We start from the raw sequence: 25,148 nt of genomic DNA, 5'->3' as shown, positions 1-25,148 counted from the left end.
TTTTTCAAGCAGTATTTTCCTTACTTTACCTATCCATAAATTTTGATTATCAAAATATTTTTTCATCAGTTTGTGCATGTACGGTGAAATGAAAGTTTATCTACATTTACTGATAAAAATCTAATTCTGCCAAGCTATCTAAAAGTATGTTTGGGTTTGATACAAACATCATGTGTCATGTAACGGATTTGGGGGGGGGGGGGGGTAGAACAAGCCTCTAACTGGCTATGGTGCAGGTTTGTACTGCCATGCAGGAAATGCAGCTCAGGTAACAATTATCCCCTATACTCTAGGTTGAAGGGGAACAGCTGTGTTGTAGAGGAAATACTTGTTAAACCCACCCTCAAATAAAGTGTAGATGACCATGAAAAACAAACCAAAACACAGGCACTTACAGGCACTCGGACATCATCGTAGAAACTCCATGCCAGTGCCCACCTCATGGTACGGCCTTGACAGAATTCAGTGTGGGTAACTTTAGGAACCTATGTGAAGGAGAAACTTGGTCAGGCAGCCATTAATTTTCATCTCTAGTGAATTAAATGTCATTCTGTTTTGCACACGTATTAGTCTAACTTCAGATGTGTTATAAAATTAAGATTTTGAACCAACAATGTCAACGTGAAATTTATCACACGAAAGAGCTTTACCAAGAATAAAATAGGCAACTTAAATCCACCTTTAATCCCTAAGAATTAAATTCACTTTAGGCACCATGGTGTAACAGAATGTGAACAGGGTAGGCTAGGGAGGTCCCAAGTTCTAATTCCAGCTCTGCCTCTGACATACTGTACTGTCTTGGGCAAACCACTTTCCTCCACTTCTACAAAATGGGAATACTGCAATATCCCTATGAGGTAAGTATGGTAGCACCCTCTTCCACCCTCCACCACACAAGGTAGGAGACCCCCACCATCTCCTCCCTTGTAGGTGGACTATAAAAGAACTCAGGCTTCCCTGGTGAAGGAGAAGGAATACCCCATGTACACACATATTCCCTTACATTTAAGGAGATCAGCAAGACAAACTCTCCAGTACTTGTTTCATGTCATGGGAACAGAGAGGCAATAACTCTAGCTTGAGAGAGACAGTGAAATAGCTGGAGGTAGAAAGCATGAGCTCATGGAGGTGAATGATAAGGGTTAGTTTTCTACCAAAAGCATTAAGAACACAGAGGGTTGAATCTGATTCAAGCTTGCATATGAACATAGTGAATTTAAACATAAAATTAAATAAAACAATTAAAAATAAGAAAGAAAGAGGAAAAAAACCTAGTATTGCAAACTCTTCTTCTCTCTTAGATAAGCAGCTCTTCACAGAAGGGGTCTTTTTTTTTATTCGCATTCCTGTAACACCTAGAGGCCAACCAGGCCAGGGCAGAGATGCAAGTGACAGTCTCTTTCCCCAAAAGTTTACAAAGCTAACGAGACAAAACATAACAGGTGGATGAGACATGTGGGCAAGGGTGGAATGAAGGAGACAAGATAAAACAAAAGAGAATAGGCACAATTCTTAGCCAATGAAAAGCAGTAATCACAATTTGCCACCAGTCCAGCCATTATCTGGTTGTACTTTCCTGCAAACATTACAGAAGAGGTGAGTTCTGAAAAGATGAATTCTGATGGATTCTGACTGAGCACATTTCACACACAAGTGCTTATCAGAGTACAGAACTGGGTTTTGGGGGCTGGTATCACCGATGAAGGTAAGGTGGGTATGAACTTTACTGTAAGATACAAGGTCAGATAAAGCCCTTCACAACCTAACTCTGCCCTGAGAAGTTTGAATCTGATACAGTGGAATAGGGGAAGTGTAGCGAGTCGGTGTGGCTTCCCTCCGGGTCTGCAGGAGGGTTGAGCCCCGACTCGCCAGCTTACAGGAAGCCAGAGGAGGAACTAAACACAGGATGACAGTGTGTTGAGCCAACATGATCCTAGCAGCAGCAATCCGAATAGATTTCAAGGAAGTGAGGCTGCAGGCGTCAAGGCCAGAAGAAAAGGAAATTGCAGTAGTCAAGGCGTGAGAAGATTACAGCATAGACAAGAGTTTTACCAGTGTGGGAACAAAGTAGGGGTCAGATTTGGAGATATGCAGGAAAACACATCATAATTTAGACCAGGGGTTCTTAAACTGGGGGTCGCAACACCTCAGGGGGTCACAAGGTTATTACTTCAGGATCGTGAGCTGTCAGCCTCCAGCCCAAATATCGCTTCACCTCCAGCATTTATAATAGCGTTAAATATTTTTAAAAAGTGGTTTTGATTTATAAGGGGGGCTCACACTCAGAGGCTTGCTGTGTGAAAGGGGTCACCAATACAAGAGTTTGAGAATCACTGATTTAGACACACCCTGGAAGTGTAAGCCAAAGAGGGCTGAGTCAAAGATGAAGTCAAGATTACAAGCTTGAGCCACAGAGAGGATGGTCACGGTGTCCATAGTGATACATCATTTTGGTGATGTTAAGCTTCAGTTGATGGCTGGACATCTATAAGGAGATGAACAAAGACGGGCTGAGATTTCAAAATGGAAAGAGCGAGAGAGATTTGCCAGTCATCATCACTATGGTATTCAAAACCATATTTGTGCAAGAGATAATCCATAGAAAAAGGTAAAGAAAAAAGAAAAGAAAAAAGAGGGAGCCAAGGACAGAGCCTAGAGAGGGCAGGATTGAGAGAAGAATAAGATCAACAGTGTCAGATGCAGCCAACAAGTCAAGGATGAGACAATGGAGCACTGGCCTTGAAATCTGACCAGGAAGAGGTCATTAGAGACTTTGGTGAGTGCCATTTCTGTGAAGTGTAGAGGGTGGAAGGCATGAAATTAGACAAATAATGGAGTTATAGGAAAGGAATTGGAAATGACTATCTGAAGCACCTCAATTCTTCAGATCACTTATTTCAGTGCACTGCATCTTTGCAGTTAGAAGCAGCCTTAACAGCCCACGTATTTTTTAAAAATTATTTCCAAGTCTTTTAAAGGATTTATTAGCATGTAGTGGAAGTCATGTCTTCCATTTATTTCCCCCCAACATAAACATTTAAATAAAAAAGTATATCCTGGGAGAAGATGCCACTGTGACAATTTCTCCCCTCCACCCCAATATTCTTCATACAGATATTGTCATGATGCGATTATGGCATAACTAAGATATATTTTACACAAGATAAGTCACGTGAGGTATTGAAAAAGTTATGATTTACTGAATATGATTATCCTATTTGTATGCTGTATCTTTTTCTTATCTAAAGTTAGGAATATTGACTATATATCTGTACTACAAAAGTGTCTGCACCTGGGGAACACCCACCAGACAAAATGCAATCGGTCTGGCTGGCTAGCTGGGGACAAGTCAATAGACCATTAGGCAGGACAAAAGGTCTTTGAATATGCTAATCTCCCACCTTCCTGAGGAGCTTTCCTGGGATGCTACAAACAGCATCTGACCCATGACTGTTTTGACACTGCAGGATCATGTGATCAAATCACCTGGTACTGGACTTCATGATAGAATACCAGTATATTTTGGGAGGGGGGGGGGAGGAAGAGAGGAGGGGTGAGGAGGACAACACACCACTCTGGGAAACAAAGGGCTCCTGACATATGTAAAACCTATTTAAGTCAGGGAAGGGAGATAATCAAGGGTTGTTCTTCACTGAATCCACCCCAGGATGACAGCTGGAAACATTTAAGAAATAAAGAGGTTGGGTGGGAAGAAGAGGACTGAACCCAGGCTGGGAAGGTGTCTGGCCTGTGAAAGAAATACCTGGAATTTTAAGCTGCAAGCAAGAGCAGCTTGCCTTCAAGAATCTCTGCAATCTGCCTAAAACAACATTTAGGGTGAGAAATTACTGTTTGTAAGCAGTTTCTTTAGTATCTTAAGCTTAGTTTGCATGTTTGTTTCATTTGATAGGTAACCTGCTTTGATCTGTTTGCTAACCCTTATAATCAATTAACATCTATCTTTTGTAGTTAATAAACTTGTTCTTGTGTTCTCTAAAACCAGTCTGTGGAATTCATAACTGGGGGGCGGGGGGGGGCAAAACGTTGTGCATATCTTCCTCCACATTAAGGGAGGGAGTGAATTTTATGAGCTTATGCTATACAGTCCTCTGTACAATGCAAGATGATACAATTTTGGGTTTACACTCCAGAGGGGGTGTGCACTTGAGTGCTGGCCAGTTCCTTAGCTAAGTCTTCTCAAGCAGAACTGATCTCAGTGTCTGTGGCTTTCTGCAGCTGGATGTGCCCCTACCTGTGTGCGCGCACTGGAAGAGGCTTGAGGACCTGGCTCAGCAGGACAGTATAAGGGAGTCCAGGCTGGCAGAAAAGGCGTGCTCAGTGATACCCGAGTTTCAAGTGGCACCCCAGGGGGAACCTATTACAGCCACCAGAAACATTTTTTGCAGGTGTGAATTCTGCTATCTACTCCTTGCTAGTGGCAGATAATGCTATACAGCTCACTGTTCGGGAAGATTCTGTTGCTGCCTACCTCCCCCATGCCTGCATGTTAAGTGGGGATAACTCTTCCACTGAATTTATAAAGCATTACTCAGACTCTCCTGCTTCTAAGGGAACCCACTGAGACAAGGCTGTGGGTGGAAGGAGTAAGACACCTCATCCTTAAAACACAAGGAGCCAATTCAGTATTCTGTTAAGTCTAAAGATCATCAAGTAACTTACCAATGAGGACTCTTAATATATGTACTGTCCTCATACTTAATTAATTAGAGCCAATATATTTGTAGTATACAAATTAACTGAGGAAAAACAGCTCTTGCAAATTCTCAAAAAAATCAGTGCTGAAAACTTGGAGAATATAGTGTCTTCTCATACAAGAGGTTGAATCCCTGCTTTAAGTTCAAAACTCTGCTTAACCTCAACTTCGGAGTTGCTACCAGTGCCTCCATAATACGAAAGCACCGAACTATAGTTCAGTAACTTGTAAGAAACCTTTCTTTTTAAGGGACAAAAACAGGCAACAAATGCACAGTATCAGGAAGCAGTATATGCAACCCTAGTGTATTTGGAGACAAACTTACCCCCTGGATTCGAAGTTCTTCTTTTAATGGAGCTAAACTGCATTTCTTTCCCAGCATGCAGCTGTACCACCTGTGGACAACATTTTACATTAAGGTGTTTTAGAAACAGTTCAACTGAAAATGGCAACTAACTGCAAAGGGTTCACATCAGAGGTCTGCAAGCATCACAGGAGGGGAAATTCTCTCCAGTTAAAAATAGTGACAAACCCATATCAGCAGTATGATTTGAGAAAGGGGATAAACTAGGAGACCAAGGAAAGAAGAGGAAATCCGCCTGGATTTTTTCAATATTAGATTTTGGGTAAAATTTTAAAAAGTTTCTAAGCAACTCTAACGGTCCCATTTTCAAAAATAAAGTGCTTTGGAAAATAGTACCCTTTACAATAATTTGTTTCAAACTTTCAATTTTAACTTTCCAAGGAATGAAGAGAGAAGATGACAGTAGCAAAATAAGAGCTTGTGCCTGAAAAAAACAGACCCACTCCCTGGAATCTCTGCTTATGAGAAATGTAGATACACTAATTCTCCCAGTTTCCAGCTCTCTAAATCCATAACTCACCAGTGGGCAAACAGAAGGATGAGAGCACAGATTACTCTGCTTCTGGAAGCTCACCATCTCCTTTGGATCCAGGTCTCTCAGATTCTTCCAAAGGCAAAAAAGTCTGTGTTCTTCAGCAGAATTTCCCAAAATTCCTTTACGGGCACTTCCACAAAAATTTTTAGATGAGTGTTGGGGCCCAATGGAATAATTTGTAAGTACACTGTTAAAACTCTGTACCCAGAAAGTTTTCAGTTACTGAAATGCAGTATTCTCTACATATTTTAAGCAGCTTCTTTGAGAGATAAAAATGCTTTAAAGTGATCATGGGTACAAGTATGAGAGATAAATAAAACCAATTTTCATGTGGCATTATGAAGAATCTAATAAAACCAGAATTCAATTGAAAATAAGATTAATAGATTTTTTGTTTTTAATAAGGCCAAAAGACACCACTAGTCTGACCTCTTGCATAATAGGCCAGAGAATTTCGTCAGTTAATTCTTGCATTAAGCCCAGGAACTTCCGGCTGAACTACAGCACATTTGCAAATCAAGACTGGATAGTTTTCTCAAGATTTCAAAACGCAGAAGTATCTACCACAATCCTTGGTAGGTTATTCCACTGGTTCACTACCCTGTTGAGAAACCATGAAGTTGAAAAAACATGCACATTTTTAAGATTCAGCTTCCAGTCACTGAATCATGTTATGCCTTTGTCTCCAAGAGGTGGAATAGTCTATTTGTAATAAAGAAAATATCAAGTTCTTCCTTTGCCCAGCACAGGGGTAGGCAACCTATGGCACACGTGCCAAAGGCGGCATGCGAGCTGATTTTCAGTGGCACTCACACTGCCCAGATCCTGGCCACTGGCTCCGGGGGCTCCGCTGCTGGCCTGGGATAATGGCTGCCGGCCCCCTGCCAGCAGGGCTTCCATCTGCCGGCCCCAGGCCCTGGCCACTGGGCCGGGGGGGGGGGGGGGGCGCGTTGCTGCCGGCCCAGGGTCCCGGACACCAGCCCGGGGCTCTGCAGCCGCCCTCAGCTGTGGCCCACTGGCCCCAGGCAGTGAGGGGGGCAGACAGGGGCATAGCTCAGCACCCCCACCTTAAAAATTGTTCCAGCGCCACTGTGCTGGGGTATTTTTAAGTCCTAATTTGCTGCTTACATCACTATCATGCCACATGAAACAGCGCACTGTGTTTGACGTTGAGATTAGAATGTACATACAAGAACAGGAATCAGAATTTTCTGACAGATTTAAAGATTTCCAGCGATTTGGCCCAATGCTTTCTTTTCTAATTAAACCTGAAAAGTTCACCAAAAGCAACTTGGATTTGTCCATATTTCAGTGGATGGGTGTTGAAGATTTCAGTTAAAAGCTTATTCAGTTAAAAAGTTCAGAATTGTGGGTATCAAAGTTTGGAGATCTGCGAAGTGCACTTGAAGCTACTGAGAGAGATCATGGGGCCTCTATTCTGACCTGCTGGACTTTCCTGCCAATGACATTTAACTGTTTGAAGAAAATTGCGTTTGCAATGCTTTCAGCATTTGGATCTACATACCTGTGTGAACAGGTATTTTCACACATGAAATCTGTCCTCTGCCCCTCTCGAAGCAGGTTAACAACTGATCACTCAGAAGCCTGAGTGCAGCTTAAAGATTCCAAATACGTGCCAGACAGTGGAAAACTCAGCAAGGAAAAGCAAGGGCAAGGATCACAGTAAACTAACAATAGCTTAGTTATATATTATAGACTTATAGAAAGAGACCTTCTAAAAACATTAAAATGTATTACTGGCACACAAAACCTTAAATTAAAGTGAATAAATGAAGACTCGGCACAGCACTTCTGAAAGGTTGCCGACCTCTGGGCCAGCAAGTCTCAGTTCCTATGTAAAGGGTAGCTCAATATTCTGGCCATTTGGTTGAGTTGTCTCTAGCGAAGTAAGACCGGAACATAGCATTAAGTCACTTTTTCTGCAGTGACAAACTCCCCAGAGCAAATTCTTATATTAAATAGCAGCAACAAGTTGGATGACTCTTCCAGATTTTGGAAACACAAGGCATAAAAGATAGATGCCTTCATCTAATTAGGCCAATAGATATACACTAGTCCTCCAACTCCAGCTCTTTGGTACCAGAGGCCACCCAGACAATGGCTGTTAAATCTTTGTTTTCTCTTACTAAAGTGATCTTTCTTGTGGCATTCATCTCTACAAGAGGGATCAGTGAGCATAATGCCTTGTAAATCAAGGAATCATGTTTCCTGACAATATGGTACTACAACAACCTTCTCAGCTAAACCACGACACCTTCATATCACCTGTCACAAGCACTCTCATTCTAAAAAGGAAAGTTGGCACTGCCTAGTTGGCCATAGCGCCATTAAAATTGCTCCTGGATAGGTTAAAGTCTCTCAGGAACTCGGATGTTTTCTTAATTTCTTTTGATGACAAAAACAAATGTTTCTTTGGAAGTCTTTAGATCTAGCTCCTATTGGTCTAAGTTATGTTTGAATCTTAAGAGTGGAAGTGTTATCAGCCTTCCAGTAAGAGTACATTCTACAAGATCTACTCTCACTTCTTGGACAGTAAAAACAGAGCATCTTATGAAGAAGTCTGCAAAAATGCAAATTCGGCAACTCTCCATTTCTTTTCAAAGTACTACAAAATGAATATATTTTAATATAGCCAAACAAGCAATAAAGACTGTGGAGCATACTTTCAAGACTGTATCCTGGAAAGCAGGTATTCTAGAAAAAGGTAGTTAGCTGCCTGGCCATGAGCTCCCAGTACATTATTCTGGCTATAAGAGCTAATTCGATCCCCAGGTATATAAATGGGAATATCAGATTGGAGAAGGAAGGCAATTATTACCTCTGTATATAGCACTGATGAAGTCATTAGAATACTATGCCCAGTTCTGCTGTCCACACTTGAAAAGGAAGTTAAAAAAAATTGGAGAGTTCAGAGAACTACAAGAATATTTATGGTCTGGAAAAATGCCTTACTCTGAGAAACTAAAGGACCTCCATCTATTTAGCTTGTTAAAGAGAAGGTCTAGCAGTGACTATCATTTGCCTACACAAAGAGGAGATGTGATCCTAAAGGACTCTAATCAAGAAGACAAAGGTGTGACATGATCCAATGGCTGGAAGTTTAAAATCAGCATTATTCAAACTGGAAAAAAAAATAGAAGCAAGTTTTTAATTGTGAGGGTGATAAATCATTGGTCAGACTACCACAGGATGTGAAATCCTCCTTCCCATGGTGTTCTGAAATCAAGACCGGGTCTCTTTTTAAAAGATATTCTACTTCAGGGGTTGGCAACCTTTCAGAAGTGGTGTGCCGAGTCTTCATTTATTCACTCTAATTTAAGGTTTTGCGTGCCAGTAATACATTTTAACATTTTTAGAAGGTCTCTTTCTATAAGTCTATAATATATAACTAAACTACTGTTGTATGTAAAGTAAATAAGGTTTTTAAAATTTTTAAGAAGCTTTATTTAAAATTAAATTAAAATGCAGAATCCCCCAGACTGGTGGCCAGTACCCCGGCAGTGTGAGTGCCACTGAAAATCAGCTCGAGTGCCACCTTCGGCACCCATGCCATAGGTTACCTACCCCTGTTCTACTTCAACTGCAAGTTGCAGGACTAGATGCAAGAATCATTGAGTGAACTTCCTTGGCCTGTGTTATGCAGGAAGTCAGACCAGATCGTCATAATAGTCCCTTCTGCCTTTAAAAAAAAAACAACCCTATGAATCTGAAGGGGAGAACAGCAGTCCTCTCCTCAAATTTTATGTAAAAACTGTGTTCCTTGGACATCCAAAAGGTTAAGAATGTGTCTCAAATGAGCTAGTGGACTTCCCTGACCTATGGTTATTTAAAAAAGAAAGATGATTTTGTCACATAAATTGGATTTTCATCCAAAACAAGAATGTCCTCAGTTAAAAGTCCTTTCCATGTGATTCCCACAGCAGGGAGGGGGGAGGAGGGAAGTTTCCTTTATAACTCCAGTCCTTACCGCAATCTTTTTTTAAGCTGCAGACTATCGTGGATAATTCTTTTGACAAATTCTAGCTCTCCCCCTTCAGCCATGATCTCTGTGATGCCTCCAGTGTTCACAGAGCTGGGAGGGGGCCGTCGAGGATTTCGAGAATTTACTCCCTGGACAGGAAAGAAAGTGTTTGAGGTTTAAACCATTAATAAACAGTTTCCTTCCTTAAATACTGCTGTCTCCCTCACACTCTGCCACGTAGTAACACTATCAACACCGCACCCCATCCCTATATGGGGAAATGCTAACAACATATTTTTAAACATAACAATGTAATGGTTATTACTCCCCGTCTGTATCCATCTATTGTATCTGGTTTTATACTTAGATTATAAGCTCTTTGGGGCAGAAATCATCTTTTTGTTCTGTGTTTGTAGGAAACTCAGCACAATGGAGTCCCAGTCCACAACTTGAGCTCCTAGGTGGTACGATAATACAGATAATTGAGCCAAATCTATAGTCTCAACTACAGAAAAGAGTTAGCAATATATTGATGCTATATGAGAGTAACATTAAACATCTGGTTCCAAAGCACCGTAGGACATGGTCATGTCAGAAAGTTACAACCCAATGTTTAAATGTAAAATTATTTAGCTAACACCACCACTTCCCGTATTTCTAAAAGCTGAAGTTGTCATTATGGAGATAAAGATTCTAAGTTTCTTACTGGGTCTAGAGTCAGGGCTTGTCTCTACTGGCATACTAAACAGGCACCGCTGCGATTGATGCATCGGTGTCAATTTAGTGCCAAGAGGCAGAAGGTACGTGGGGGGGGGGGGAGTGGGAGGGAGGAGAGGAATGACACTCTCCCACCAGCATAACATGGTGTAGACACAGCGTTAGGTCAACATAAGCTACGTCAAGCAGCATAACTCATATCAAACTTAAGCGACAGTGCAGACCAGGCCTCAGACTGGTACTGCAATATTCGAAGACGAACACTATGACATTGACGTACTAGCATCACTGAGGCCCACCAGCACCCCCGTTCTACCACTATGGGAGGCACACTAGAACCAGGTCCATGGTGACTGCCTACTCTGTGCTAATTCTACTGGAGAGAGACCATTTGAATACAACTAACGGAAGAATGCCACAGGTCAATTCCTACTTCAGAATTTAAAAAAAATAAAAAAAATTAAAAAACCCTCATTTAAGTTAATCTTTTACAAATTGCGACTTGGGTAGGTTTTGCAATGTTGCTTTTTTTAAAAATCATCAAAAATATATACATATATGAAATGACAGCTTATAAAACCCAGAGACAAGGTTTTCCACAGTGAGCCTTCAAACACTTTAATCTTTTGAGGTCTCATTACCCTCCCACCTGTTAAAAAGAACAAAAGCAAGTACAACAGTCAATCTATCTAATCAACATACTGTACCTTGGCTTCCAACTGGTTGGCAAAAAAGGGAGGGTTGCACATGCAAAAATCATAAATGATCTCAGATTCCTCTTTTAGTGCATCCATTAGAAGGGTCTTCTGTGGTACTTTAACCACTAGCAGAAAAAGAGGATGTTTATTGGTAAGGAATTAAAATTAACTCTAATATTACATAAGTATTTTTAACACTTCCTTTAGGATATAATTAACATATTATACCATCAATTTAACATCAACATACTACACTGCAAACAAACTTTAGGTTCATCTAACAAAAGAAAATGCATATAAGAGAGAACTAGATAAATTAATGGAGGTTTAATCCATTAGTGGCTATTAGCCAGGATGGGTAAGGAATGGTGTTCCTAGCCTCTGTTTGCCAGAGGGTGGAGATGGATGGCAGGAGAGAGAGATCGCTTGATCATTACCTGTTAGGTTCACTCCCTGTGGGGCATCTGGCATTGGCCACTGTCGGCAGACAGGATACTGGGCTAGATGGACCTTTTGTCTGACCCAGTATGGCCATTCTTATGTTCTTAAATAGCTTTTCTTATAACCAATATCATAGAAAGAGTTATTTTCAGAGCGATAGCAGGTACTCCATAGTTACGGTTGAAATTGAGTTTTCGTTATAAATCTGATTTTGGCCCCTCAAATAGCCATGTCTCAAAACTGAGAAAAATTCTCTCTGCTTCAGACCTAGGCTATTACATTTTAAGTGAACTGTATGTGGAGTTCCAGAATTATTACACACTAAAAATAGAAAATTAAAACTTGAATTGTGAAGATCTAACACTTTATTTTTAAAAACGGGAAGGAAGGATAGAGACAGAACCTAGTTTACCATATTCCTCTAGGTGAGGTATAGTGCACAGGACCAAACTTGAGTTGAAGTCTAACACTATCAACTTTTGAATTTGAAACACTGCTACTGGAGGCATGTGTGGGGTCAGGGGGAGGGGGCCAGAGATCAGTGGTCACCCTCCCAACATAAGCATTATGTGGCACTAGGGTACCACCACCCCACAAGGTGTAAGAGATTTACAGGAGGCCACACACAATTTCAATCAGATCTTAATACAGTAACTCCTCACTTAAAGTCGTCCTGGTTAACGTTGTTTCATTGCTGTTCAATTGGGGAACATGCTCGTTTGTGTAATGCTCCCTTCTAACATAGTTTGGCAGCCACCTGCTTTGTCTACTGCTTGCAGGAAGATTGGAACCAGCGTGGACCGGCAGCCCACATCAGCTACCCGCTCCCCTAAGTTCCCTGTGCAGCAGCTGCCGGCAGTTCAGCTCTGTCCCTCCCCCCACTGCCATGTGCTGCTCCTGCCCTCTGCCTTGGAGCTGCTCCCCAAGACTCCTGCTTGCTGTGCGGGGGTGGGGAGGGAAGGAAGACGGGGGCTAAAGTTTGTCCTCCCCCTGCTCCTGCACCCCGCTTACCCCATCTTCCATAGAGCAGGGGGGACAAACCAGGACTCAGGAAACTTGCAGCAGCTGTGTCTAAGCAAGCTGATCTAATTAACAAGGCAGTGAATTTAAGGGAAATATGCTTATCTCCCTCCATTCCTGCTGCCTTGTGTAGAGAGAGAGTTAACCCTTGAGGGCTCGGCCAATTGGTAGTTCATCATTTAGCAGTAAGGGAAATATCCCACCATCTGACTCCTCCACCTCAACCAAGCTTCACAATCATCACTGTGTACCAGTATTGTTTGTTTAAAACTTATACTGTGTGTGTGTGGATGGATGGATGGTCTTTTGTCTGGTGAAAAATATTTCCCTGGAACCTAACCCCCTCATTTACATTAATTCTTATGGGGAAATTGGATTCGCTTAACATTGTTTTGCTTAAAGTCGCATTTTTCAGCAACATAACTACAAAATTAAGTGAGGACTTACTGTAGCTTTGTTAGCCCCACTGTCCATATTTTTGCTTGCAGTCTGACAAGCCTAAGGAAGGCTGGGAATGTGGGAACAGGGGGGTGAGCCCCTGAGGAGCCTCTTAACCCCATTAGCAGGTTTGTAGGCTCTGATGGGTATCTTAAGGCTGATTGTTTGAAGTCTCATGACTTCTCTTCCTCTCATGACTCAGCCTCATAAGGCTTACATATTGGAGGCAGAATCTAACATTTGAGAAGCTGTGGAGGAAGGAAAAGGGGTAGAGGCTCCACTTCCTGCACCCCTCTCCAGAAGGACCAAGAAAAAGGAATTTTCCATTAGGAATCCTATAGCTGCATTTCCTCCTCATTCTCCCACTTCCAGCAGATCTCAGGAAAAAAGACCAAGTCCAGAAGACATTAGACCGTCAATCTGAGGAGAGCACCACACTCCTACCTGTGGAACCTAGGTGGTGCAAGAAGCCCTGATCCCGAGGACTTACAAAGATTTGCAGGAGAGAGATTCCCTTTTAGTAGCATTTGAAGCATAGGGGCTCCCTTCCACAGGGCAGCGAGTGGGACTGATTACCACACCCCTCTCCTCCTGAAGTCTGCTGAATCAGGCCCCCTCTCCAGATCTTAGACCCATAACAAAGGGAAATCCACATACAAAAAGGAGGAACAATTTGAAGGAGCGCAGAGCAGTGACTGTACAAATTGATTTGGGATCAGCATTCCGCACGTATGGGGCAGCATGGAACAGTATGAATTCTGTCATGTTCATATCAAAGGTTACCTATCAGTGTTTTGTGCAACCTTAACTTCATTTTAAAGATTTTTGGATGGGATTATCATAAATATGAATAATCAGATTTCTGCATATGCATCAAAAGTCTAGAACTGTCCAGGCTGGTTTATAAGAGTGAATTGGGTTGTCTGTTAAGTTTTTGGACCAATTGTGGCTGTCTGATTTCAATGGGGATGGTATAGCAATATGTGGTTACTCTTTGCTACACCAAAATCAGGGTAGCATATATTTGGCAGGACTGTAAATTCTCATTAGCCACTGAATAAGGCAAATATACATCATTACATCTGTTTAAAACAGGAGAAGTGAAAACATCAAAGGGGAATGAAAGTTAATGAATGATTATTATATGGTACCTTTTATAAGATCAGATAAATTATTCTGTTCCACATTTTTCTTTGCATAATTGAAACACATATCATCCACTTCTGTTGCCAGGAAATACCAGCCATTCAAAGTGGCTCCAAGTAATGGGTAGATGCAAGATGCCCCGGTACCTGCAGCAAATAAACAAAAGGCTAGATTAGTGAAACAAGTAAAGCATCAGATTTAATTTACCGTATTTATCGGCGTATAACACGCACAGGCGTATAACACGCACCTTCATTTTAAGGGGGAAATTTCAGGAAAAAAACTTAAATTTCAAATAAAGGACTTTGAAGCAAAATAAGGGTAGCTCAGAACTTGTTTTATTAATATTATTACCACTTATAAGGTAAATAAGGTTCGCGGGGAGGGGGGCTCGGGCCGGGCCGCTCGGGAGGGGGACGGGGGCTCGGGCCGGGTCGGGCCACGCCGCTCGGGAGGGGGGCAGGGGCTAGGGCCGCTCGGGGGGGAGGGCGGCCGGTATCTCGGGCCGCTCGGGAGGGGGTCGGGGACTAAGGCCGCTCGGGGGCTCGGGCCGGGCCGGGCCGCTCGGGAGGGGGGCGGGGGCTAGGGCGGTGCTCCGCGGGTTAGGGCCGCTCGGGGGGGGGGGACGGGGACGGGGTCTCGGGCCGCTCGGGAGGGGGGCGGGGGCTAAGGCGGCTCTGGCCGGGCCGCTCGGGAGGGGGGCGGGGGCTAGGGCCAGGGCCGCTCGGGGGAGGGAGGGAGGACGGGGTCTCGGGCCGCTCTGGAGGGGCGCGGGGGCTAAGGCAGCTCGGGCCGGGCCGCTCGGGAGGGGGCTAGGGCCGGGCCGCGCCGCTCGGGAGGTGGGGGCTCGCGCAGGCCGGGGCTCGGGGCTCAGGCCCCGCCGCTGGGGGGGGGGGGGAGAGGGCGGGGGCTCGGGCCGCTGGGGGGGGGGCTAGGGCCGCGCTGCTCGGGAGTGGGGCAGGGGCTAGGGCGCCGCTCCGCGCCGCTGGGGGGGGGGGCGGCGTTTTTCTTTTCTGCCTGGGGCGGCAGAAATCCTAGAGCCGGCCCTGTTAAGGTTATATCGGCGTATAACACGCACACATCATTTGCCCCCTATTTTCAGGGGGGAAAAGTGCGTGTTATACGCCGATAAATACGGTAATAAATAATCACACAGTGTATGATGTGCATTTTTCTATTGTTACTGACAGCAATAAATTTCAATATTAAATACTAATCAACATTTTACCCAACAAGTAAATATACCCCTGTATTTTCTAATTAAAAAACCAGAACATTTTCAAACATGAATTTATTTTGCAGAACATTTCACTTATTCCAGGACTAACATGATAAGTCAGAGACTCAACATTTTTCTTCAGCAGGTTTTTGGGTTTTTTTTAAAAACAGGAGTCAGTAACTAATTCAGACACTACTGACCAAGTATATTTCTAATTATTCAGAAGACTTGAGAAATTACAAAAATATTTATCTTCTGTATTTCTCAATTTACATTGATTACTTCACTTTAGTGACTGTATGGCAGTACCAATGATGAGAAGAGGAACTTTTTTACCCTTCAGACTTGGTTATTTCTTAATGTTTAAAGTTTTAGCTAAAAGTCTGACTCCCAAGATAAACTATACAAAGAATAAAAGCCAGATACATACTTAACTGATAGTTTGTGATAGGGAAGAGAAATACATCACACAGCACATTATGTGACCATAAAGTGACTCATTATTGTACAAGCTATGGCACCCCTAGATTACTTATTACTAACAGGAGCGCTGCCAGCTTTTTTGCCGCCCTAGGCGGCAGAAGGTCCCACCCCTGAAATGCCACCCCCGACAGAGGCGGCCGAAGATCCGGCCACCGTGGTCACCACCCCCCAAATGTTAGTGCCCATGGCAACCGCCTAGGTTGCCTAATGGGTTGCGCCAGCCCTGATTATTAAGAATTACTGAAAACACACAGAGACTAGTTTGTGGCAAAATACTTTTACTGTGCCCTTAAACCATTGCTTAAGAGTGACGAGAACACAGAATATGAGAAAAAAAGAAAAAAATGCCTCTTACAGCTATCAAATTCTCATAGAGAACTGTAACTGGTGGATGTATTAAGAGAAGGACACCAGAATGAGAGAGATTATACTTTTTCGTCTGGTAATAAAGTCCTACTTCAATATAGATATTTTAAAAATACACAATATTAATGTCAGAGAGGTCACATTTTTTAATCACATCCTTAACTGAACAATTATTGGCAGTTACAGGTTTCTTACATAAACAAAGCATTGAATGTTTAACAACACTTTACAAGAAGATTAAAAAATGTAACATTGATACAGGATTATTTCCAAAACAACAACACAGGGAAGGTAACTGCAACTACCCTCTGGAAAGCTGGTAGGATAATACTGCAAGGTAAGTATCTCAAGAGAAAACAAATACCAGGGTGGATAAAAATCAATGATTTTAAAAAAGTGGATTGTTTTTTATTTAAATCAGATTTTTTTGATAAAATGTTTGTTGAGGGAAAAAACCCTATCTAAAGATACATTATAGCTCAGATATCTCATCATGGAATAGGGATTATAAATTCTAATTCTATAGTATGAGACAATAGAGTCATATAATGTTTAAGAAAAGTTTTGTAAAGGAGTTCCCATAGTTTATGGACTAGGGACCTAATCTCAGAGTTCCAGGGGCTTCTGTATAGATTATTTAGATTGATCTTTCTATCTACCCAATGGGACTCAGTGCTCAGTCTAGAAGATACTATCAGAGATGCTTAGTTCTCAAACTGTGGATTTGGTGTCTCCAGAGATAACATGCTTATTAACAGCAAAAATGTTTTTAAGTAGATAAATAATATATAGAGGTGAGAAATAACAGACCTCAATCCTATTGTCCCTCTGCAAAATTGTGTACACAGAGTCAATCCCTTACCTCGCCCTAAAAGTGCAAAGTTTCAAAAAGTTCAATGAATAGAAGATTGTTGGGCGCGAAACAGAACTGGGCAAGGAGAAGTCAGGAGATAAATGTGAGAAGGGAGGGACAGGCAGTAGAAACAAAAGTGAAACTGTTTGAGCAGCATATTCCAGAAGTCTTGAGGTCTTTCTGAGCATAGCATTCATTGATTTGAGATCTACCATGGCATTCTCTCACTAGAAGGAAAAAACTATAATGGCAACAGGCCGTAAAAGATACCTAATTTGAGAATATTTTAATGAAGTTCCTCCACCTGTGGGTAACACAGGCATGCGTGCAAAATGCAAACAGTGCAACAAAGAAATGCAAGGCCTGGTTTCTCGAAAGAAACATCATCATGAGAAGTGTTCTCTCTCAGGAGGAAGCTGCGTTGATGATGATGATGATGATGATGATGAAAGGATCATGTCTAAACATGGAGGTTCTTCGGGTTGGTAAACTTTTTTTATTTCATACATCTTTCTTAAGGACTGCCTGTCTTCCTTCTGGACTATTCTTGAATTCTCATGTTTGAGCAAAAAATATAGCTGTTACTCTGTGGTACTATCATTTTAGATGCAGTTGTGATAAAAATAAATAGCTGAAATAGGCAGATCTTACTTTTACAATTTCACCCTTAAAGTAGTACTGAGTGTAAGTGAATGCAATGAGTAATACTAAATGAGCAGTATGGTGGTAATAATTAAATAACTGCATCGACTTATTTTGTTTAGGAGAATCCATCCTCAACATACAGGATTCTGAAGACTATCCACCTTCAAGATCACCATCATTTTCTATAGTTTGAGTTATCTGCCAATGATAGTGTTTCAGTCACATCATGTATGTCACACAGCCACAGTATATCACTTATAGCAAAAGGAAAAAAAAATCTCCATCATATAGATAAATTTGTAATATGAACCAGATTACAAAAAAAGGTAATGATGAAAAAACTGCCCTGTTTGTTTATGCAACAAACCTTCCTTTCTGTATGATTGAGAACTCACACTTCATTAACATGGTTCAGTTAAGACCAGGATACAGTCCACCCAAACAGAGCAGATGTTGTAGGCAAATTGCTGGATAAAGTGTATGAAAGAGAAATTGAGCAGTGTGCAAAAGGTTTAGTGGGTAAAATTGTTAACCTGTGTCTTGATGGGTGGGGCAATGTCCACAATGATCCTGCTGTATGTGCTTGTGTGGCAACAGAAGAAGGGAATGTCTTCCTTACAGAAACAACTGATACATCAGGAAATGCACACACAGCAGAATACTTAAAAGAGTAGCAGTAAAAGCAACAACAATGATCGGGAGAACTTTTTTCTTTTACTGGGGTATTGGTTTTCATAACCATTAGTCCCCATAATGAGCGGCACTGGTGGTGATACTGGGAAACTGGAGTATCTGAGGGAATTGCTTGTATGACTTCTGGTTAGCCAGTGGGGTAAAACCAAAGTCCTCTCTGTTTGGCTGGTTTGGTGTGCCTTAGTAATGAAGGACCCCCAGCCTTGGACTGTGATTTCCCTGCTATAGGCAATTTGTCCTGAATTGATACTCTCAGAAGTGTCCCACCAGAGACTGCTTTGTTACACAGTCTCCAGCTGATTTTCTTGCAAATATTCTCAATACTTGGTACCATGGTCAAACCTTAACTGCTGAAGAAGAGGAGTGGCTATGACATGGACATCCAGCAATGATCCCTCCATAATGCCAACTATAATAAACTTCAGAGCTAAGGGTGAACCATTCAATAAATAGGTTTGCTGATGATGTTTTAAAGAAAGTCACACCAGTGAACTGGTAGAAGTCACTTAAGCACTTGGATTCAGAGCAGGGTGACCAGATGTCCCAATTTTATAGGGACAGTCCCGATATTTTGGGCTTTGTCTTATATGGGCGCCTATTACCCCCCACCCCCGTCATGATTTTTCACACTTGCTGTCTGGTCACCCTAATTCAGAGACTGTTGAAATGATAATCTCACTTTTAACAGCAATAGCTTCTTCTGCTGGTGTAGAAAGAATATTTTCTTCCTTTGGAGTAATTCATTCCAAATTGAGAAAATTGTTTGGGACCTGAAAAAGCAGGAAAGCTTGTTTTTCTTTTCCAGATTATGAACAAACAGGAAAATGAAGGTAAAATGACTGAGTTAGCTACAGAAGCCAATATTTTAAGTTTCTCATATTGACCTGGCTGACATAGTCAATTTGATTTTTGTTTTTTAAATATTTCATTTAACTATTTTAGTTCAAAACAATTTTAACAAAAACAAACCTGATTTTAAAAAACTTGAATGTTTAACAAAACTCAAAAATTCATATGCTTGTTTTGTTAAACTATTATATGTTTGCTGTTGAAGAAAAAAAATCCAGAATACACAACGTTGTTGTTTTAGTTAAATAAAACAATTTAAATGTCTGTCTGGTGATGTTCTCCTCCTAATACAGCATGGCAAGAAAATCCAAATAGTAATGATTTACCTGTTGAATTGATGATATTTATGAAGTCATTGGGAGGTGAACTATCAATTACCTTTGATAAATTAAATAACCAATCATTCATTTTCTGATATAGCTGTAAAACTAATCTGAAAAGTTTTCAAAATAAATCACTTAAAAATGTATAGCAGGTGTAGGCAACTTATGGCACGCGTGCCAAAGGCAGCACGCGAGCTGATTTTCAGTGGCACTCACACTGCCCAGGTCCTGGCCACCAGTCCGGGGAGCTCTGCATTTTAATTTAATTTTAAATGAAGCTTCTTAAACATTTTAAAAACCTTATTTACTTTATAATATATAAGTAAACTATTGTTGTATGTAGACTTATAGAAAGAGACCTTCTAAAAATGTTAAAATGTATTACTGGCACGCGAAACCTTAAATTAGAGTGAATAAATGAAGACTCGGCACACCACTTCTGAAAGGTTGCTGACCCCTCATGCATAGTGTGTACCTTCTAAAAACAAAACCTACACCTATCTCTGAGTTGTGAAGCATATGTATTAAGGTTATAACAACCAACGAGAATGCACTTTTATGTAGAAATCCATGATTAAATCGAATCTTCCTGACTAGTGATTTAATTCAGTTTGATTTAAATCAAATCCACATTGACAAATACAAAATAAAGTTAATAAGTTGTGGAAAAAGAAACATTAATTTAGACAAGACAACACAGTAACTCGTAAATGCCAGGAGAGCATTGAATTCACTGTTAAGAGAAAGTGAAGTGGACACTGAAATTACTAAATAGAAACCTTGAGAAAAGTATGAATTTTAGCCTTCTTTCAAAGATGAAATGCAAAGAGACAAGATATGAATCAAATAATGTTGGATAGATATCCAGAGACCCCATATACTTTTCTCAAATTGGTCACGTGCTTCCTCCAGTGCAGGACTACTTTCAAAAAAGAATTCTTCCAAATTATAGAGGAGAGAACTCCACCAGAGAGGTCCTTTGGGGCCATCTGCCTGTCCCAAGTCAGGGTAAAGGAGGAGGGTTGGGCGTGGGGCTAGCAACTTCACCCCGTAAAAAAAATCAACTTGCTACAGAAACGCCAACAATAGAGATAACAGAGACTTTTAGCCTGGAAAAAGAAGGGTCTTCAACTCGAAGACGCATGACGCTGGGTGGTGAAAGCCGCGAGGAAGCCACTAAGCCAATTACCCTTCTTGCAACCAGGAGGATTACCATCGGCACATGGAACGTGAGGACCATGTACGAGTCAGGAAAGATGGTGCAGGTTGCAGCAGAGATGAGGAGCAACAACCTGACCCTACTAGGCATTAGCGAGACAAGATGGACGGAAGCTGGACAGAGACGACTGTTGACAGGAGAGCTGTTGCTGTATTCAGGACATGAAGAGAGCGACGCACCCCACACACAGGGAGTAGGCTTCATGTTGTCCAAGCAGGCACAGAGAGCACTGATTGGTTGGGAGGCACATGGTCCCAGGATCATCACACCATCCTTCAGAACTAAAATGAAGAGGATTAAGATGAATGTTGTTCAGTGCTACGCTCCAACTAATGCCTACTGTATGGAGCTGAAACCTGGAGGACAACTAAAACAACCATCAGGAAGATCCAGACCTTCATTAATTGCTGCCTCAGAAGGATTCTTCAGATCCGCTGGCCAGACACCATCAGTAACATCCACCTCTTGGAGAGGACCCGTCAACTCCCAGCAGAGGAAGAAATCAGAAGGAGAAGGTGGGGCTGGATAGGACATACACTACGCAAGCAGCCAACTAACATCACCAGACAGGCACTGCGGTGGAACCCCCAAGGCAAGCAGAAAAGAGGTCGTCCAAGAAATACCTGGCGACGCGACCTTCAGGCTGATAGCAAAAAAATGGGCTATACCTGGAACCAGCTAGAGCGAATGGCCCAGGATAAAGGACTCTGGGGATCTGTGGTTGCTGGCCCATACCCCGATTGGGGGGACGAGCAAGAGTGAGTGATAGAGGAGAGATTTAGCTAATGACAAAACCAAAAAGGAATACAGATGCTAAACTATAACAAAATATACCTGCCCAGACAGATTTTAAAATATTTGTATAGAACCTTCAAAAACGAAATGGAAATCTTTCTTAACTGATTGGATTAAGTAGTAGATAAATCAGTAAACCAAGCAGGTACTTGCGTAGTGTATGTCCTATCCAGACATTTGACAAATAATTTAGGGAAAGATTTTTTGTACGTTTGATCTCTATAGATCTAGAAAGTCGGAACAGATATCAATATGCAGTTTTACTAGTATCTTCCTTGATGTCTGTTTAAATCCCCTTTGTAATTTAGCACCAGAAAGGGCTCTGAATTGAAAAGTAATTTGACACTGAAGAAAGCAAATGAGGCCCAGCTACCTAAAAAATACATGTAGAAGTGAGAATCTGGATTCAAGAACAGCAGATTGATCAAAAGGCAACACTAAAATTTGTTACTATGCAACATGTAAGGAATCTGATTCACATGTGCAAAAGCAATATAAAGAGTAATGAACAACACCACTCTCCACATGTCAACTCGAAGCTAGGAAGCACTGCAATCTAACGTTAAGTTATTTGAATTAAGAGATTTCATTTGAGTACACTCACAAACTCAAGAGCAGATCTTTTTCCAATTTATTAACCAAAAGCACAATTCAATATAATGAATAATCTAAGTTCAGGAGAGTTCAAGGATGGGAAAGGTGGAGGAGGAGAAGGACCTCGGAGTATTGGTTGATCACAGGATGACTATGAGCCACCAATGTGATATGGCCGTTAAAAAAGCTAATGCAGTTTTAGAATGCATCAGGCGAGGTATTTCCAGCAAAGATAAGGAGGTGTTAGTACCGTTATATAAGGCACTGGTGAGACCTCATCTGGAATATTGTGTGCAGTTCTGGTCTCCCATGTTTAAGAAGGATGAATTCAAACTGGAACAGGTTCAGAGACAGGCTACTAGGATGATCCGAGGAATGGAAAACCTGTCTTATGAAAGGAGACTCAAAGAGCTTGGCTTGCTTAGCCTAATCAAAAGAAGGTTGAGGGGGGATATGATTGCTCTTTATAAATATATCAGAGGGATTAATATCAGGGAGGGAGAGGAATTATTTAAGCTTAGTACCAGTGTGGACACAAGAACAAATGGATATAAACTGGACACTAGGAAGTTTAGACTTGAAATTAGACGAAGGTTTCTAACCATTAGAGGAGTGAAGTTCTGGAACAGCCTTCCAAGGGGAGTAGTGGGGGCAAAAGACATATCTGGCTTTAAGACTAAGCTTGATAAGTTTATGGAAGGGATGGTATGATGGGATAGCCTAATTTTGGCAATTAATTTTGGCAATTGATCTTTGATTATCAGCAGGTAAGTATGCCCAGTGGTCTGTGATGGGATATTAGATGGGTTGGGGTCTGAGTTGCTACAGAGAATTCTTTCCTGGGTGCTGGCTGGTGAGTCTTGCCCACATGCTCAGGGTTTAACTGATCGCCATATTTGGGGTCGGGAAGGAATTTTCCTCCAGGGCAGATTGGCAGAGGCCCTGGAGGTTTTTCGCCTTCCTCTGCAGCATGGGGCACGGGTCACTTGCTGGAGGATTCTCTGCAGCTTGAGGTCTTCAAACCACAATTTGAGGACTTCAATAACTCAGACATAGGTTAGGGGTTTGTTATAGAAGTCAATGGGTGAGATTCTGTGGCCTACATTGTGCAGGAGGTCAGACTAGATGATCATAATGGTCCCTTCTGACCTTAAAGTCTATGAAAGCAAAGGTGTTGCACGTCAGAACAGAGCTGCATTTATTCACAAATCTGTGGGAAGAAGTTTAGTCCAGAAAGGAGCCAATCTCAATAAGGATAGGCAGAGGTCTCCAAACTACGGCCTGGGGCTTCCATTTGTCCAGCTATCCAACCAACAGGGGAGAAGTGAACAGCTGAGTAGGCACACCGATCAGGCAGGGGGAGGGGCCGCCGGCAATAGCTGGGGGGGGGGCAGCACAGCTGAGCTGTGCAGAGGGGTGAGTGCCTCTACGAGCCAGTGTCCCCCGAAAATGGGAGCCAACGTAGGGGAGAGTCGTTGCTGCAGCCGAGCAGGTACAGGGAGAAGCAAACAGGCAGGCTGCAGCTGAGTAGGCATGCCAAGCAGGCAGGGGGAGAGGCTGCCAGCAGCAGCTAGGGAGGGCGGCTCAGCTGATCTGTGCAGAAGAGTGAGTGCCCCCGGGAGCCAGTGTCCCCCCAAAAGGGGAGCAACTTAGGGGAGATTTGCTGCTGCAGCCAAGCAGGCACGGACCCCTGCCTTAGAGTAAAAATACAAGCCAGATGCTTAATTACATCTCCAATAAATGGAGTAAAGAAGATGGAAATTAACAATTTCATAATGGTTAAATTTTAACTACAGCACTAACAGAACCAAACAGTATTTGTATGAAACAAATGTGAGTTTTAGAAATAAAATAAAAAAATGTGAAATGATTTTTAATGTATTGACAAATATTGTGTGATTTTATAGTACCTTCATCGATTAACTTTTATACCTGTTTTAGAATTTAATGCAACACTGACACAGTAGAGTAGTGTTGTTTTTTAATGATTTTACATATATTTAATTTCTTTCAGAGTTGCTTTGGCCCACGGAGCCCCTTCAAAAATCTAATATGGCCCTCGTCTCAAAGTCTGGAGAACCCTGGGCTAGAGATTGGACAACCAGTCTCTCACAAGCACAGATACTTTTGTTGTTTGGAACATTTAATGCCGCCCACACCCCGCATCAATGGATATAAAGCAAAATCTATTAGCTAATGTCATTTCCAAACTCTTAAACTGAAGAACCAGACAAACCTGGTCAAACAGAAAGTTGTCTAATCCCCAGCATATGACACATACCTATGTCAATTCCTCTTCTAAGAGCTTGTTTATCACCATCTTGATGACCAATTAGATCTTCCACCCAATGAATATAGTTAAGCCTCAAGGGAACAGTAGGAATAAGCCTCTCTAATGGTATATCAATTGTAAGTCCAAAATCTTCTTTCAAGAGAGTGCATGTCAGAGCTCTCACAGCTTCTGGATCCTTGAAATTTAGGCTGCAAGGCATAAAATGCAATTAACAGAAAGAATCCTTGCATTATAATTGGCACCAAGCACCATTATTTAGTTTTATGCATTACAATAACAATTGTCCTGTCAGCATTAATTCAAACTATTGTGAGGATAAAATCATAAGCCACGCATTCAAACCAAGAAATATCTCCTTAAAATTGAATGGTTCTGATGAAAACTTGTTTATACATATAAAAACAAAATCCATCAAAAATTCAATTTCAGCAACAAAACTCAAGCTGACTACATAGACTGTTTAGGAAGTATTCCTTAGTGTCTCAGAAGGAAAAAGCCCTAAATACTGGTTCTGGGACAAACCCAACCCCCAAACACAGGTCCTTCTCTCTGTACCATCTACTGGCTCTACCACAACCATTAGATTATGACAGAATTTATTCCCTCAGTTTGTATTTTAAAAAGGTAAACATCCACATAAGGAAAATGTTGCAGGTGCAAAGGCAAGCACTCAAAACTGCCAAAATCAAAACATGCCAGATCAACCAGACCTCCATCCCTAGCACAGGGGTATTTTGATTAAGTCTAATCACATATTGTTT

General features: G+C 41.8%; 1 protein-coding gene across 3 annotated transcripts in view; it reads right to left on the bottom strand.

Annotated features, from left to right (window-relative positions):
• METTL16 (methyltransferase 16, N6-methyladenosine) overlaps positions 1 to 25,148 on the bottom strand; it is a 37,649-nt gene that overhangs the window by 11,670 nt on the left and 831 nt on the right. For all 3 annotated transcript variants that reach the window (XM_045001057.1, XM_045001056.1, XR_006575839.1), the window contains exons 2-7: positions 24,376 to 24,575; positions 14,061 to 14,201; positions 11,020 to 11,135; positions 9,602 to 9,744; positions 5,040 to 5,109; positions 396 to 485 (exon numbers count right to left, since the gene is read on the bottom strand). In XM_045001057.1, coding sequence (XP_044856992.1) covers positions 396 to 485; positions 5,040 to 5,109; positions 9,602 to 9,744; positions 11,020 to 11,135; positions 14,061 to 14,201; positions 24,376 to 24,575 — 760 coding nt within the window. The remainder of the gene's footprint in view (positions 1 to 395; positions 486 to 5,039; positions 5,110 to 9,601; positions 9,745 to 11,019; positions 11,136 to 14,060; positions 14,202 to 24,375; positions 24,576 to 25,148) is intronic.

The sequence above is a fragment of the Mauremys mutica genome, chromosome 1 (genome assembly GCF_020497125.1).
Source record: "Mauremys mutica isolate MM-2020 ecotype Southern chromosome 1, ASM2049712v1, whole genome shotgun sequence".
Taxonomy (NCBI): domain Eukaryota; kingdom Metazoa; phylum Chordata; order Testudines; family Geoemydidae; genus Mauremys; species Mauremys mutica.
Note: the sequence above shows the minus strand (reverse complement) of the source record. Positions and strands in the feature narration are given on the sequence as shown.